At 41.8% G+C, this 17,023-nt stretch overlaps 1 protein-coding gene across 2 annotated transcripts in view; it reads left to right on the top strand.

The window, feature by feature from the left end:
- cacna1ha (calcium channel, voltage-dependent, T type, alpha 1H subunit a) overlaps positions 1-7,502 on the top strand; it is a 108,482-nt gene extending 100,980 nt beyond the window's left edge. For both annotated transcript variants that reach the window (XM_065964262.1, XM_029280364.2), the window contains 2 exons: positions 2,014-2,171; positions 2,258-7,502. In XM_065964262.1, the coding sequence (XP_065820334.1) occupies positions 2,014-2,171; positions 2,258-3,616 (1,517 nt within the window). In that variant the 3' untranslated portion in view covers positions 3,617-7,502. The remainder of the gene's footprint in view (positions 1-2,013; positions 2,172-2,257) is intronic.
- The last annotated feature ends 9,521 nt before the right edge of the window (positions 7,503-17,023 follow it).

Below are 17,023 nucleotides of genomic sequence, written 5' to 3'. Positions count from 1 at the left end.
AGGGGGGGCGTGTCATAACCGCTAGACTATTTGTGCCCCCTAAAAACACTATTGTGGGGTCAGCGTCAGGAGAACTAAGTAGAAACCAGAAGAATCTGTCTTCCTTTTTCAGAAAGAATAAGAAAGGACAGGTTGCATATTTGTTTAGAACGTTCTTCTGTACCCATGATGATGTAGTGATGATGTAGAGTTTGGACTTAACCATTGAACCTTTCAGAAACTTTTTATACAACCTAAACTAACCTGTCACTCATACATATGAAAGCATTCTGAGAACACTATTCTAAACACTGACAGGCACTGTTTCATCTGCAGTCAGACTCTAATGGCATGTTGTGGCCAGGCTGTGGACAGGCCCAGCTCTGTCCGAAGGTACTGACTGACTGTAGTGGATGAGCTGATTCTCGTGAACTTCTGCAAACCTTCACACAGGCTCATCTGCTCAGCTGTGGAATGGCTGAATACTTGACGAAGAATGACCTCACAGACAAGCTGCAAAGTCAGAAAACTAAAAAAATAAAATGTCACCACAGTTGTGGTGCTTTGTCTGTTGTTCACTTTATGCAACTTAAAGTAGTAGATTCACAATAACGTGACTTTACAGCTTGGCTTGAAACTCCCAAAATGCTCTTTTCTGATCTTACTCTGACTATCTGAAATGTTTTAACTTCTTCTACGTTGATTACATCTGAACTCACGGGTGCAGTGGACCTGTGGGTGCAGAATGCATAAGACACTGGTTACACACAGCTCACATGTAACATCCCTTAGGAGTTTTCACTTAAGATTTGATCACCATGATATTTAATATCACATGGAGCTGTTAAAGTGACCAGGATCTAATGCAGAATACTACATCCAGCAAACTGGGCTAACATGACAACGTCTTTGTATAACACTTTATTTTGATAGAAAATTTGAACCAATTTTGAATTGATAAACCTTTAATTCAAAAATGTTTCTTGTTGCTCAAATCCAAATATTCTCTCAAAATCAAGTGTTGACAATATTGTACTTGTTCAAAGCTTGAATCTTTTATTTAAAATGATCCTGAAGTCAAAGGGAATACCGTCAAACTTCAATTAAAAACCAAGTCTATTCAATGACAATGCTTTTATTTGGAACTGGCATCCGTACTCAATTATTTTTGAACAAAACTCTTTTACAGCAAAGATGGGAAAACATATAAAATTGTTGATTTAAAACCCATAATAATAATGACCTGTATACAAATTTAGGCTACCGATAAACCATAATAAAAATATAAAAAAAGAGTATTTGATCTCGCTGTGAGACAGGGCTTCTATTCCAACTAATCAATAACCTCTGGAGCGAGTGCAGAAGTGTCCACTTGAGAATAGCTGCATAAGCCAGGGATTCTTCATTAGGTCCCATATTAAAATGTTTATATGTTTATAGCATATATAAATATGTTATAACAAAGCATTTGGTATCAATAGCAATTCTTTATTAGTACGCCCTGTACAGGGGTTGAGTTTTTTCCTCATCTATGTCAACGTTAATAAGTCTAAGAATTATTCACATAACTAGGGGCGTGGCCGAATTGACTGATAGTCAGGTGCGTTGTAGCAGTTTATATAGCTCCGCCTCTCTGTCAGTTTCTGGATTGATAAATCGTTCAGTTGAGTCAGCAATTCCATTAAGGCGGCCACTATCGTTGGGCCTCAAAACACTTCTACATTAACCAATGGGTGACATCACCAAGACTATGTCCATGTTTTATACAGTCTATGATTTAAGAAAAACAAGTTCTAATCTGGTTTCATACAGGTGTTTAGTTGAGACTGGCTCATATTAGTGCTTACACACTTAACTAATACACTGGGCTTATTAGAGTTTAATTGGGATTGGCTTTCATTTGAAGTTTTACGGCTTCAATGTGTACATGTTTGTATGCTAGAATATGCATGTAATTTCTGCAAACATGCATGTATCTGCATAAAGACTCTGAACATGTATGGAGTGTTTGATTTGAATGTTTTATTCTTTCAGGTTCAGTGACTTCCGTCCATTCCCAGCCATGTGAGAGGCGCGCACTGCTGCAAGTACCAGACGTCTCTCCGGTTCACCCTCGTTCCTCTCCAACCGTCAGCCTTCCCCGCATTGCCCTGCCCACACCAAACCCCTCCCCAAAGCCCCTGCGCAGACAGGTAAGAGACCCCGTAGACAAACACAACCCCCACCCATTCAGGTTTATGGATCAAAGTGTGATGGCTGTTTGTGTTATCTGCTGCAGGTGGCCCTCAAAGTGGATTCTGTGGAGTCTCAGGGTTGTGAGCAACGAGAAAGGCCCAACCCCATCCATCTGCCTCCTCCCTCCCCTTCTCCTCTCTCTCCTCACACCTCCTCCCCATCCCCTCTTCCTCCACCTCCTCCCTCCTCTCCATCAGCCCTCTCTCTCCCACCCTGTTGCCCCTCTCCCTTTCCCATCCCCCCTCCCTCTCCTCTGCCTCCCCCGCCATCTTCTCCCTCGCTTCTTCTCCCTCCGCCTCCCTCCCCTCGCCTCCCCCTGCGCCCTCCGAGCCTCAGGAGACCCAGACCGCCCTCTGCGGCCTCATTCTGCGACCCGGCGGACGAGGAGGTGTACCACATCACCAGCTCAGCCCGCCACAGGTGGAGAGATGAGGGAGAGGTAGGGCAGGAGAGCAGAGGAAAAAGTGGACGAAGCCACTCCCTCTCTCCTTACACCATCACACACTCCCAAGACTCCACCTCCTTTCCTCCTCCTCCCCCGCTACCTCCTTCCTCCTCGAGGAGCGCACTCAGTCTGCTGGGGTTGGGATTGAAGGACCGTGACTTTAGGAAAGGTTTAAGTGTCGACAACCAGGGCTTCCTGGAAAAGCCGTTATCACTGTCTGTTGGTTTCCCTGACGACCAGAGGCGCCACTCTATCGAGGTCTGCCTCCCGCAGGTTCTTAATCCTGGTGAGGACCAGAACTTTACACATCGGTCAGAAAAAGGCAGTCAGGCATTTCCTGTGAGGGTGCAGTCCGTTGGGGGCGGCCACAGAAAGAAGAAGATGAGTCCACCATGTATCTCCATCCACCCGCCCTCAGAGAGGGAGCAACCACAAGTTGCCTCACCCCCAAAACTGGTGGACTGCAGCATGATGCTGAGACGCAGGACGCCATCGTATGATTTAACACCACACACACACGCAAACTCACAGGACGTCTCTCCAACGCACTCCCCAATGCACACGCCGCTCACACCCATTCACGTGCCGCTTCAGACACACTCACCGACACACACAATGACACCCTCCTCTCCAGCACACACTCACGCATCCACACCAACACACCGACACATCCCCATCAGCCCCAACATCTTCATCCAGCCTCACGCACCTCTCCTTCCAAACACGATGCCTTTCCCTCCGCCTCGCTCGCTCTCCCCGGCAGCGAGACGTTCCCCTCTCACAGGCGACAGCATCCCCCTCCCACAGTTCACCTTCGACCAACCACAGTCCAGATACATGAGCGGCCTGTCAGCCGGCCTATCAGACGCTGAGACAGCCACATGCTCTTCCCCTTTCGACAGCAGACTGGGAAGTGGGGCAGGATTCAGTGCAAAGAATCGGAGGACCGCCCAGTAAACGTCTAAAATGCCTTCAGGAGAATTATTTGGGCCAAAGTCTCTGGAATTGCAGTAGAGGGGCCTTGGCTTACCTTAGCAGAGAGAATGAGGGGAGAAAAAAAACAGAATAAGAGGTTTACTTGAAGAGGGATTTTTAAAGATAAATATTGAAAAGACATTTATAACCCTTTCCGCTGGTACAGTCCCCACTTTGAAAAAAAAAAAGACAGTTGGTCCTCTTACTGAACCCAGCGTGAAGGACAGAAGATCCACAGAGGCTGTACCCACTGTACATGGTGTGTTCCAGACTTGGACTAATTACGCACCAGGACTAAAGCCACCTAACTCCGTAGCCAAAGTTTTTTTGACACACTGTCCCACCCCGCGCGAACCAATCAGGAAGCAGCGTCTGGCTGATAACCGCTGACCTTTTACAGGAAGCAGTTTGTGAAATGTGAGCGCGGGGGGTGGAATTGTGGGATATGCAACTTCAGGTTTTCTACAGAAGTTCTGCTTGCCCCCTCCTCTGCTCCTCGATCACATTGATCCGAGCAGAAATGTGTGCGTGTGAGTGAGCGTGTCTGCGTTTTCTTTCCTATGTGCGAGTATCGTCAATTCTGTTGTCATGGAAGTCGGCCATGTTATTCTTACGCCTGTGACAACAGAGAGGGGGAGCAGAGCTGTAGTGTATGTTTATCTGTGTATCTGTGCAGTGTAAATAAAGGAAAATACTGTATTTGGTGAGATTAAAAATAGCTCTATCCATATGCACATATTTTTATAGATATCTAAAATGTTTTTGCACACAAATTTGAATTTCAAGTTGCTTGTTTTTCCTCTGTTGTCCTCTTGTGAATGTATGTTTCTTTTCAGAACAGAGAGAGAGCGATGGAGGAGATCAACCCTCTCCTCTTGACAGGCTAGCTGAGGTTGAAGCATGGGAATAGTATTTTTCTATTTTGAAAAAGAGAAGGACGAGAACAGGGGTGTGATGTGTTTGTGTTGCTTCGGCTCAGATTTTAATGTATTTGTAGTCTAAAAAAAAAAAGTCTGGAAAGGTGGGCTCAGTGATTCCAACCAAATTCATCCTTTATATTAATACAGACTACAAGCTGAAGTGTTGTCTGTCCACAAATTTCGAATCACAATGTGGCTATCGAATGGCTGTATAATACAGAAGAACCTACATTTTCTTTTCCTTTAGAAAAGAAGTTTAAATGTGACGCAAAAAAAAAGCTAATATCCTCCAATTTATATAGAATTGTCCAAATAAATCGTAAAATAAAAACTTGCAACCAAGATAGCCTTCTAACTTCTAGCAAGCCAGCCAACCAAGATAGCTAGCTAGCCAGCAAACCAGCTGACTAGCTTGCGAGCTATCGTGCTTGGCTGCTTACTTTGGGATAAAATACCAAGAGAGCAGGATAAAATAAAAATAAAAAGCCATCACTGAGCTCCACTTCTTTTCAAGCTCTGACACCACTTTGTGTTCTGTGCATCTAAAGACAACCAAACTAACTTACTAAATATGTGTAGCCAGAGTGCAATAATAATATATACTTGTGAAAACTATAGTTACATCCACACTACATAACACTACCACATTCTTGTTTTCGTACATACTGTAGAACTATAATATAGATGATATAAACCCATTTTTATACGAGGATTGAGAGTATTTCTATGTAGTCTTCATGCTACTTTAGCTAGCTGCCCCCTGAGTGTGGCATGGTGTGGATAAAAGCAGTGCTATAGTGTAGATTTCTCTAAAAGCTCAGGCGTTCCTATCATGAAGAGAGACCCATGTTTCTGCAGAGGACTTATTTATCACCTGTTGATCTAATTTTAACCAACGGCGTCAGATCAGCGTGAGACAACACACTGTATTTGTTAGCTACCTGCATATGTGTTAGCTGAAACCCCTGTTCATGAAACCTCCTGAGGTGTGAATGATGAAGAAGGATGAGCATTTTCCTTCCAGTGGATGAATGTTTTCCTACCAAGCCATACCTTTACTCCAACTCAGCACAATATACAATTTATTCTACGTTATACATTGTCTGGTTTGGCACAGGTACACAAAAAGCATCTTAAACATATTTTAGAGGTAGCTGGCTGGGACAGCGTCTTATATTTTCTGATGAAGTAGACAAGTGTGCTATGACACGGTAAATTAAAATTTAAACTTTTATCAATTTGATAGGAGTTGCCAAACAAAATGTACATTTTTGTGATCGATTATCAGGACGACAAACTTTTATGTTGATTGCAAAAAATAGCTAAAACAGTGTTCATCTGGTTTCATAGGGAATAAACAAAAGCCAATAGATTTTTCTTAAAACATGTGGATAAAAAAGTGGGGGATATATTATTAGAGATTGCATAATTGGGCGTGCCCATGCCTGCAGAAACTATTGACACAAAGACAGCGATAAAAGCAGGTCCACAGATCATCAAGTCAATGTACATGTTTTATGTCTTGAAGGCAGTATGCATGTAGGGGGAAAATTGTGAGACAAAGTGTAAAGAAAAGTAAGAAACTATGTTTGCATCACTTTGCCTGTGATTGGTTGTCAAAGTCTGACAGACAGAATGAAAAGCTCTCGGACAATGAAACGGGGGTTTGAAAATGCTGCTGACGATGAACGCCGTCCGTTCATCTTTTGATAGTCCTCTTCTTCCAGTTCTGACACACAGAAGCACAGCTGATGTTGGATTCTGATATGTTGTCCTCCCTTCTGTTTGTGGCACAGTCTGTGTTTTCATTTGAATGCAGTATTGTGCTCAAACAAACTGTCATTGTGCAACTTCTTTGCCCTGTTACCATCTCCCCTTCCTGCACAGGCTGTCACTAATGGGAAGTTTTCAGTTGTCGGAAGACGGCCTCTCTCTGCCTCACTCTTACTTGACTTAGTGCAGACCACACTGATCTACAGCATATTGCCATATTAATCCACAAAGTTTGGTAGAGTGACTGCATAATTGTTCTTACAGATCTTTGGATCTCAGTATTTAAATCCTGTTTTCGAGGAAAAACAGTTTTGACTATTGCATGTTCTGATTTAAGAAAAAAAAAACTTTTGGGAAAGACTCATCTGGATGTTTTAGAGATTTTGATATTTGCATTTTCAGATGTTTCCATTTGTAGACTGACTACCTAATTGCACTGGGCTCTGATTAATTGGTATCTGATACATACTGATTAAATGACCCTTTTCTTTATTGTCCAATGCAATATTGGGTGGTTATTTGCTGTATGAGGACTGAGCTCCTCTTTATACAGTTTTTTAGAGAGAAAAGGAAACTGAAGTTGGTTCTATTTTGCTCAGAACCGATGTTATTTAATGTTGAGGTGAACCTTTTTTCACTTTTACTCATGGTACTCTAAACATATAGAACTCTGGTGATGGTGAAACTAATTAACTGATGTATATTTTAAGTAGGAGTAGCCTCAGCCCTGATGCTCTGTAACTGACAGATAAGGATAGTAGTAATAAGTTGTGTTTTTCTGGTTTGACATGCAGACTTCAGAGGGTTCAAACTGTGACAGAACATGACTTTGACAAATCAGAAGCCTTGTGGTTTTTTTTTCTTTTCTTTTCTTGTTTTCTTTTCTTTTTTAAAAAACCCTTCAGTGATTGACCCGGGCAACCCCCCACCCCCCAAACCCCCCCAAGCCTTACAAAGGAGGGGAGGAGGTGTGTTCTGTCTGTCAGGAGTGCCAACGTGTCTGCAATAATAAGCTCTCCATTAGAAGGGAGGGGGACAGGGGAGGTGTTTAAAGGCTCAACACACACAGTCGGACTCTCTACATTGTATCGTTGCTGATCATTGTGTGATGACCAACCGTTGTCCTGAAGGATGTTTCCCTGTCAATTAAAAATACAAGATTTTTTTATTCCTGACACATGCCTTCTCAGTTGTTTTTGTTGTTGTTGATGTGTTACTTTGCTTATTAATGATTCATTCCTATTGTTTGAAGCATGTTCTTTTGTTTGGAGGTTTATTTTTATTTTTTTGTGCCTTTAATGGAGAGATAGGACAGTGGGTAGATCGTGAAACCAGGGAGAGAGAAAGTGGGGAATGACATGCGGGAAAGGAGCCACAGGTGGGACTACAGCCTCTATACATGGGGCGCGTGCACACCAACCACCACGCCACCAGCACCCCTGTTTAAATCATGTTCAATGAATTTTCCAAATGTCCGCTATTGTCTGCTTTCTGGTGAATATGTAAGCTGAAACGTAGCAGGAAATTGAAGTACAGAAAGTATGGTGGCGACGGGGGCTGAAGTTCTACAACAAACCCATTTTTTTTTTTTCCTAGCATCATACTGCAAATTTTGATTCAAAGTCCACTACAAATACAAAACTGAAAAGTGCTGAAAAGTCCCAAACAAATGCACTTACAGTGAAAGTGCTGCAAAGACATACAAGGATGCAAAGTCAAAAACAACAAAACAAACAAAGAAAAAAAGCTGCCGATCTACTTATCACAACTAAAACACTCCACATCTGTAGTTGGTTCAATGATATTTAGAAAATAAATGGCTGCCAGGTTGGCAGAGATCTCAGGTCTCAGGAACTTCAATTTGTATGAGTTTCTCTTGGAGCTAAATATGAAGACTACTCACTGCTAAGCAGGGAGCGCACCAGAGCGATTGTGGGTTTGGTGCCTTGCTCGGGGGCACCTCAGCAGTGCTCGGGAGGAGACCTGGCATCTCTCTAGCTACCAGAGCAACTTCCATATTTTAGTCCGCACCACGACTTAAGCCGATGACCCTCTGGTTCCCAACCCAGGTGCCTACAGCCTGAGCTACAGCCGCCCCCTATAGCACATTTCAGAAACAAGGGTTGTGTTTTTTCACAATCATATTGATTATTGAAGAGGAGAGAAAGCTCTATCAATGGTATGAATCAAAGTGGGTATGATGGGTAAGAATTGAATTAACCTTGTATTTCAAGGAAGGCCTGAACTAACTCCCTCTGATGATGTGATTGCTATGAAGATTTCATGGTTAAACATGAAATCAAACACAGCCCTGACGAGAAAACATCAGTCTGGTTCTCAAGATTTTTTTATGATAAACACAAAAAATTGCTTTATTGTGGAACTGTCACATGAAATGAACTTGGCTCTGTAGGGATGGATCCAAACCACTAGATGGCAGTGTTTGATCGTCAAATACAAAGTGAATGATTTAACAGAACCCAATTAGATTGTAAATATCATCATTATGAAACACTTAATGTTTTTAATAATCTAAGTATTAGCCAGGGGCAACTAGGTTAGCAGTTCTGCAGTTTTAGTTTCCATCAGTCCCCTACTTATTTCAGTCCGTGCTCTATTTAGTGTCTGGTGTAAAGGATATGAGAGCGCTTGGCACACACCCTCCAAATCAGAAAAAAAAAAATCCAAAATAAAAATATTTCATCTGTAACAAAACTGCCCTTAAAACTGGAAACTATATTTTTAGCTCCTCAGCTCACATGATTTTGCTGCAGCATGTTTTCGTCAGGACTCTTGATTTATGTCCACTAGATGGTGTTACTCCGCATGTTATTCAAAAATGTGCTCATATCCTCCAGAGCTGAACAACGTCAAATGTGTGTGTGTGTGTATGTGTATGTGTGTATGTCAGTGTGTTGAAGTGTGTTTGTTAGTGAAGCAATGTCAGTTGTAATGTGTTCCTCTGAGAAGTAAAGGTCAAGATGACAGACTCACAGAATAAAAGAAACCCCCCTCCCCTCCCCTCCTCCTCTGACACAACACAGCCCCTGCTAATAGCTGTTCTTTGAAAATGTCAATATTAATATAAGCCTTTGACTAGTTGATGGATTTACCGTTGCAAATTTAATTTTAATTCACCGCCTTTTTATAATCAAATCTGTCTTAGGCTCTTGGTTCATTTCAGACAGCTCTGCCTTGATGTGTTAACAGAGGGATTCTAGGTTTCCAATGCAGCTCTGAAATTAGCCGGTCGAAGCTGCATTCAAAGACCGACTCTGCCTGCAACCATTAAAGAAATAGCTTTCTCTTCAGGCTTTATCTCCCTCTGAAGCATGGCCTTGCAGATTCGCACACACACGCGCGCACACACATCTTCATATGTCACTTTACTTATCTGCTCTTCAAACAAGTCGGGCACCTGGTAACAGTCTGCTGTCAGCATAGCCAGATTTTCTGTCTTCATGGTGCTATGAAACATCTAGCTGATCAGCTTTCAATTGGTTCTCCCTTTTTGGATGTTCAGCAAAAAGAACTTCAGACTTTAGATGTTGATGTGGCAGCAGGCCTTTTTCTTTGACTGAGATACATTTGAGTAATATCTAAGTGGTTCTTTGAGTGGGTTTGGATTATGGATCGAGGGTTTATGTGGGGGCTGGACCGTGCTAAGGATTTCTTGTACAATACAAAAAAATTAAAAAAATATTAATACAAAAAAGGTTAAAGTGGGTTTATGATGAAATACATGTTGCTAACTTTACAGGCCAAGCTCATTTTCTTCAGCACATCACAATAAAACACATAAAATGTGCCGAAAAAGTATTTAATAACTTGCAACCTAAAAATATATATAAAATCAAATCAAGGCTTTACAATGAGTATTACCACTGCTAGAGCTTATAGCAATGCAGGTAATGCAGATTCATCAAACTTTACAGTTGAAACAGTAACACATCCTTCCTGCTAACTAGCAGCCGCTTTTCAGCTGTAGCTAAATGAGCCTGAAGCACACCACACTTGACCAAGCCCCGTAGCTAACCTAGCACTGGTGGCAGAAAAATCTCCCTGTGGGCACAGTGATAGAAAAGAATGACAACTCTGTGCCTTTGAACGGCTCATTACACATTATAAAAGCCCCAGACGGCTCAGATGACAAGTGATAAGAAATAACCACCATGTGACATCAAGCGTTTCACTTTTTTACCGTCCGCTTTGGTCGTTTTCATTTACTTTTCGAGCCTTTTTTTCTCCCATGGTGAAGTTAATCTTGTAACCTTCCATCTAGCAGACGTTCCTTATTTACTTTTAAAATAAAAGCTGTTTTGTTTTATCCAAACAGGAAGTAAAATACCCTTAGCCTAAGTCAGTACAAAAACACAAAATTAAAGCATTACTAAAACATTTTTGAAATGCAAAATAATGAGGTGATAAAAAACGTGATTAATTGCAATTAGCTACTGAATTTCAATGATTAATCACTAAGACAATATTGAATGTTTTACAGTTTGTGTGTGTGTGTGTGTGTGTGTGTGTGTGTGTGTGTGTGCATGTGTGTGTGTTTGTGTGTGTGTGGTGAAACAACAAAGTAAAATATTCCACTGCAACGTTACCCAAAGCGACTGGTTATTGCAGAGTGTCCTCACTCAGAGGCCTGCTCAGAGGGACCCTTCCCTGAAAGCTCCCTGAGGAAATCAGTGTTGTGGTCATAAAAATAATTTCATTATGATTATGATGACATGATTCTGTCTGCAGAAGCTGTTGCAGTACATGGAGCATGAAAAGTGTCTATCCTCTTAGTGAGTGTTGTGGTCATATTTCCTTTTAAATGATATTTCTTTTATTGGTACCGTTCATTCAACATGGGTATTTTACTGATACAGAAAAATCACAAAGATAATAATAATAATAATAAACGTGTGCTGCTGGTCTTAGTTATCACTTTATTTCTATGAAAAGAAGCAGATCAAGGAGTCTCAGCTTTTCAGAGAGAAAAGTCTTCTTGTACAAGTGACATGACTAATTTAGCTAGTTCTGCTTTGAGACTTTGCCATGCCTCCTTGACCTTTACTTCAACCTACTGATGCTCCAAATCAGTGCCCCTTAGTTCTTGAAATGGTGATTATTCTCTTAAAGCTACAGTGCGCGTCTCCTCTCTTCTACTAAAGCTGCTCGAAAAACTGGATCGCACAAGCACAGGGTAAGATGCCTTCAGAAATGGGAGTGCGATTATGAGTGGGTGATCCTTCTAGTTACCATGGCAAACTGAGGAAAGTGGAAAAAAAACAAAAAACAGTTGTGCGTATAGTTGTCCAGGACTTCAAGACCTGTTTACACTCACTACATGGTAAATGGTAAAGCTCTTTTACATGTCACACTCACCCTTTTAACACACACATTTACACACTGATAGCCGAGGCAGCTATGGGATGGGCCCAACTTCTCATCACAACCGCAATCACACAACAACGGCTGTCTTTTAGGGCAACTTGGCCTCCAGTGTCTAGTCCAAGGACAGTTTGACATGACAAAGAAGGAGACAAAACTGAAACAAAGACAAAGGCAGGTTTTCTCCTCAAATGCTTGAACCACAAATGAAACATTAACGCATAGGAGAGAGAAAGGGGAAATAGGAGGTTGATGTGTCAAGTCCCCCAGCAGTCTAAGCCTATAGTGCCATTACTAGATTGGTCCTTAACAAGCCTGAATCAGCCCTAACTGTACACTCTTTTAAACTATCCTTATATCCTGAAATGAAAAGGACGAACCCACTGAAAAGAGTACTCCGACAGGCTGCATGGAGGCGTACTGGCCAAGCCTGCCATCTCCCATTCAAGAGGTTGAGTGTTTGAATCTTGGCTGAGCCCAACCAAGGTTGATCTGAGTTTCTCCCATCAGCAATGATTTCCACCTACTGTAATGCCCTGAAATGAAAAGGACAAATCCCATAAAAGAACATGCAATTGCAGGCTACACAGAGGCCTGTAGGCTAAGACTGCTGCCTCCCATTCAAGAGGCTGAGAGTTCCAATCTTGGTTAAGGCCAACCAATGTTGATCTGGGTTTCTCCCATCAGTTACAGTGATGATTTTAAACTAACCGAATGTCCTGAAATGAAAAGGCCAAACCTTCAAAAAAAAAAGAAAAGAAAGCACTGCCAGGCAGCATAGTGGTTTAGTGGTTAGGACTGCTGCCTTAGACAGTGAAGGGTTCAGGGTTCAAATCCAGCGCAGACAGGGATAATGTAAGGAGAGTGAAGGCAGGGACAGTGCAGGGAGAGTACAGGTAGTGACAGAAGAGAAAGAAAGAAGGCAATACAATAACAGTGTCACCCCTCAGAGAGAGTGTAGAGAGGGTTTTAAACTACTCTAATGTCCTGATATGAAAAGGACAACCATCCAAAAACAACATGCAATTACAGGCTGCACGGTGGTGTAGTGGCTGTCTCCCCTCCACGAGGTTGACTGATTGAATCTTGGTTGAGGCCATCCAGTGTTGTCCTGGGTTTCTCCCATTTCAGATGATTTTTAAAGGAAAATATTTAAGCTTGTATAGTTTTAAAAATGGAGAGGGTGTCAGCCCAGCCTCCTGTACACACACTGGTAGATTATTTCATTGAAAAAGGATCGGACACCCTGAAGTCTCTACCTCCCCTTCTACTTTTGGAGATTTTAGGGACTACAAGCCACACTTAATTCTAGTACTGTAGGGGTGCAACTTTCTAGAATGGTTATAGGGCACAATGAGCTCTTAAGGAAATGATAGTGCTTGGCCATTAAGACATTTGTTGGAGAAAAGCAGGATTTTAGATTCTAACCTAGATTTTATAGGGGACACGGGAACCCCCTTTCCAGCAAGTAAAAAGCTTCTTCTTTTTTTTTTTTTTTTTTAATCTTGCTGACGTGCGAGGCAAATGCTTGGAGTTCAGAGAATAAACTATGGCGGGATGCAGGAAAAAAAGGTCAATACTAGTGCTGTTACGTGATGCAACCAGTGGCGCAGCAACAATCAAGGATGAAGTCATGCTGCTCAGGGAAGCGGAATAACTCCTGATCTCATCATATTATTGCATTGCTAGCTAATGAGGCTTGTAGTTGCTTAGTTTGGAAATGCTCTGAGGAGGCTATGGGTGGATGCCGAGTACCTGACATCTTGTACGACACAAAATAAGAATAAGAGCAGTTGTTTCACTTCACTGGTTACACTAGTTGTGATGTGTAGATACATCTCGTTATTTTAAGAGAGCATTGCTTGAGTAAATGCTTAAAGTGTTGTACATCAGTGTTGTTGGCTTTATAAAACTTTATTATCCCCAGTGGGGAAACTCATTTCACACTTGTGTACACTTTATACAATCTACGTTCACCACAAGCTATGTGTGACCTAAAATGTGTAGGAGGAGGAAGAGCCTGCTTTTATTATCAGGATAGGCTCTAGTGTCCTGAAGGTTTCTTCTCCATTAAACATTTTAAACTTTAAACTATATACTGTGAACAACATGAACGTAGTCTCAGGGACGTCACCCATTGGTTTCTGAATAGGCGTTATGAAGCCCACTAATGGCGGCCGCCATATTGCAAATGCCATCTCCACCTAACTCTGTATCAATCTCTCATTGATTGGAAGTTAGCCTTAAAACTGGCCTTAAGCTTTCTGGCAAAAAGCTACAACGGGCCCGTCTGTCAGTCAAAACATTCCTCTAACTATGTAAATGAATTCATAACTCTTAGCTGCAATGTAATCAATCAATAAGTTGTCAAAATGATTGAACCCCATACAGTTTATAATCTATAAATTTGAGATATTGAGACCAAAACCGATGATTGTTACCAGGCTGTAAACCTGTTAATTTCTGCTGTAATAAAATGGGCTTAATAACATGGGTGTTAATGGGGCTTCCTCTCAATTGGTCACTCGAGGAATCAGAGTTTTTTGCACTTGCATTTGCTTCATTTTTCAGCACTGGAAATTGCCGCTTGCTTTAAAACACATTTGCACACAAGGGTTTTGCCTCACTTCATTTTTACTGTGTCGACATGAGTGGAATAGTATATAATGTATGTGTGTAAACATTTGTTTATGTGCCAGTGTGTGTTTCCCATTGGAAGTTTTACATCATGTGCTCAGCACAAGCATCAATGAGTACTGTACTTGTATGGATTTGTGTGTGTGTGTGTGTGTGTGTGTGTGTGTGTGTGTGTGTGTGTGTGTGTGTGTGTGAGAGAGAGAGAGAGAGAGAGCGATAAATAAGGAATTGATTTCTACTATCTGATTACTGCATCTGGAAAACCACAGGAAGCATTGAATTATGCTCTCAATAAAAAGATCAGGAAATGTAAGGAAACTAATTGATCCCTGTGTGTTGTGTTACTTGGTGTTAAGTGTGTGTTTCTGTGTGTGTGTGTGTGTGTGTGTGTGTGTGTGTGTGTGTGTGTGTGTGTGTGTGTGTGTGTGTGTGTGTGTGTGTGTTTGAGGGCTGATAGATACTGTAGCATCTGTTTCCCTGCCTGTCTGTCCTTTCTCCCTCTCTTTGTGTGTGTGTGTGTGTGTGTGTGTGTGTGTGTGTGTGTGTGTGTGTGTGTGTGTGTGTGTGTGTGTGTGTGTGTGTGTGTGTGTGTGTGTGTGTGTGTGTGTGTGTGTGTGTGTGTGTGTGTGTGTGTGTGTGTGTGCGTTGCTCACCCCTTGCGGCCATTCTGTCTCCCAGACAGCTGTTTGATGACCTGGTAACACCCCTCTTCTCCCTCCCACAGCAGATCACAAACACACACACGCACACACACAGTCCCACACACGGCAGTCCAGCATGTCTGTCATCACTGGAGTCCTCAAGCCATTACATTCACATCAGCCTTGTTCACACTTACACAGAACTCCTAAAGTTTTTCGGGACAAGCTGCATGTGTGAACAGAAACAAAAATAAACAAACACTCAGACTTTATCCAGAGTCTTTTCTGCAGAAAGTCAGAGAGAGCTGATGTGAGAACGCAGCAGGATATAATCAGGAGAATTTAGCTCAAGGGATTGAGAGGGGGTGGTGACATTTATTCCCTGTGACTGGTGCACGACCATACACTGACAATAAACACATAATTAAACTGCTGCATTATGTTTTCTGTTAGCCGGTATCTTCTTCTTTGCTAGTTCTTTCTTCTTCTGTAGAACAACACATAGCATTGATACTTTGTCTGCCACTTCTTCGTCACTCTTTTTATGTCAAGCCTTGCTTTAGGAGACCCCCTCCACCATTTCGTTTAACATGGATAGTATCCCGCCGTGAAGTGCATGTGTGAAGTATACACACAGAAACACAATCCCATGTAGACACCTTCAGTCCCACCCTCTCGCTACTTTGCTAATGACAGCTTTTTGCAATTGACACCAAGCAAAGACCAGCTTTGCCGCGGTTTTTTATGCAAACGGATGTTGCAAAACTAAACTTGCATGGGTAAAAACTGGACAACAACTGCTGTACTATGGACTGCAGATTTGCAGATTTACCCTGGTAACTCTTCTTCCTTCTCCCTCTTCTTCTTGTTTTACGCTGGTTGGAATGCATCACGTTGGTGTGTTACCGCCACCCCAGCCGTGTGGAGCCTAAGACAATTCTAGAAATTAAAATGTGTTTTAAGCATAGTGTAATGTAGTGTAATATAGAAAAGTTTTTGGGGGCAGGTTTCTAAAGCCATCTTAGTAGCCAATAACCAGTGCTGTTAAAGTATAGGACCCCGAGGATAGAACTTGAGTTACATTCCTGTAATCCTAAAATAATTATCTGACATAATGTATAATGTATCCTTTCTGAGGCAGAGTTTTAAAGGCTATTTCCAATTCTCAATGCTTCTTTTGTGGATTTCTGCAAAGCTTGTAACAATGTTACTTGTGTAATCCTGAAGGGCTTCCTGTAAGATTTATGAGAGCTGAATGCATTCACTGTATGTTCAGCTGTACGGTCCTGTAGTGATCTGCCATGCCTGTATATCTGACTATCACAGTCATGTACAAGAAGGTGCAGCCAAACTGTCTGGAAAGTGTCCAATGGGAAGGCATTAGGGCGCCATCTGACGTCGTCCTTCTGGCTCCAGTGGACCATGAGTGCTGATTTGCACAGAAGTAGTTTACAGCGGAGAGTGCCTGAGTCAGAGTTTGAGAGCACCTTCTCATGAGACAAGCTGATGTTTGTATCCTTCTTAAGATTCACCTTTTAAGAAGTCATGTTGTTTTTAGGGTTTATCCTTCTTGACCGGTTTTCTCCATCGATGCTTTGATACCACGGTTTCCTCATACAGTGCTTGAATTTGTGAATACTGAGAACCAATTAGGTACCAAAACAAGACTTTAAAAAGCAGCTTAAATAATAATGTATATTAAAGCTTGGGCTTTTTTTTTTTTTTAACCAGCTTTTGTTACCAGACGGTTTTGTTTTTGAAGTGAAATGTGGTTAAAGCTCCTGTCTGAAGTTTTCTTAGCTAGTTATAATCTTAAAAAAATATTTTTCAAATAACATGCAACAGATTGTTTTAAATTTTGTTGGAACCCAGAACCAAAAAGTAATGGTTACAAGAAAACAGGCAGTTTCACTTAATTGGCCATTTTTGCCCCCAGCCCCTTTCATTCACTTCTGTACAGTTTAAATGACTAAAAGATGTCATTCCACACTCACTCAATTTGCTGATCATTTGTGCTAACTTCATTCAGCCACTCA

The sequence above is a fragment of the Labrus bergylta genome, chromosome 16 (assembly GCF_963930695.1).
Source record: "Labrus bergylta chromosome 16, fLabBer1.1, whole genome shotgun sequence".
In the NCBI taxonomy this organism is placed as follows: domain Eukaryota; kingdom Metazoa; phylum Chordata; class Actinopteri; order Labriformes; family Labridae; genus Labrus; species Labrus bergylta.
Note: the sequence above shows the minus strand (reverse complement) of the source record. Positions and strands in the feature narration are given on the sequence as shown.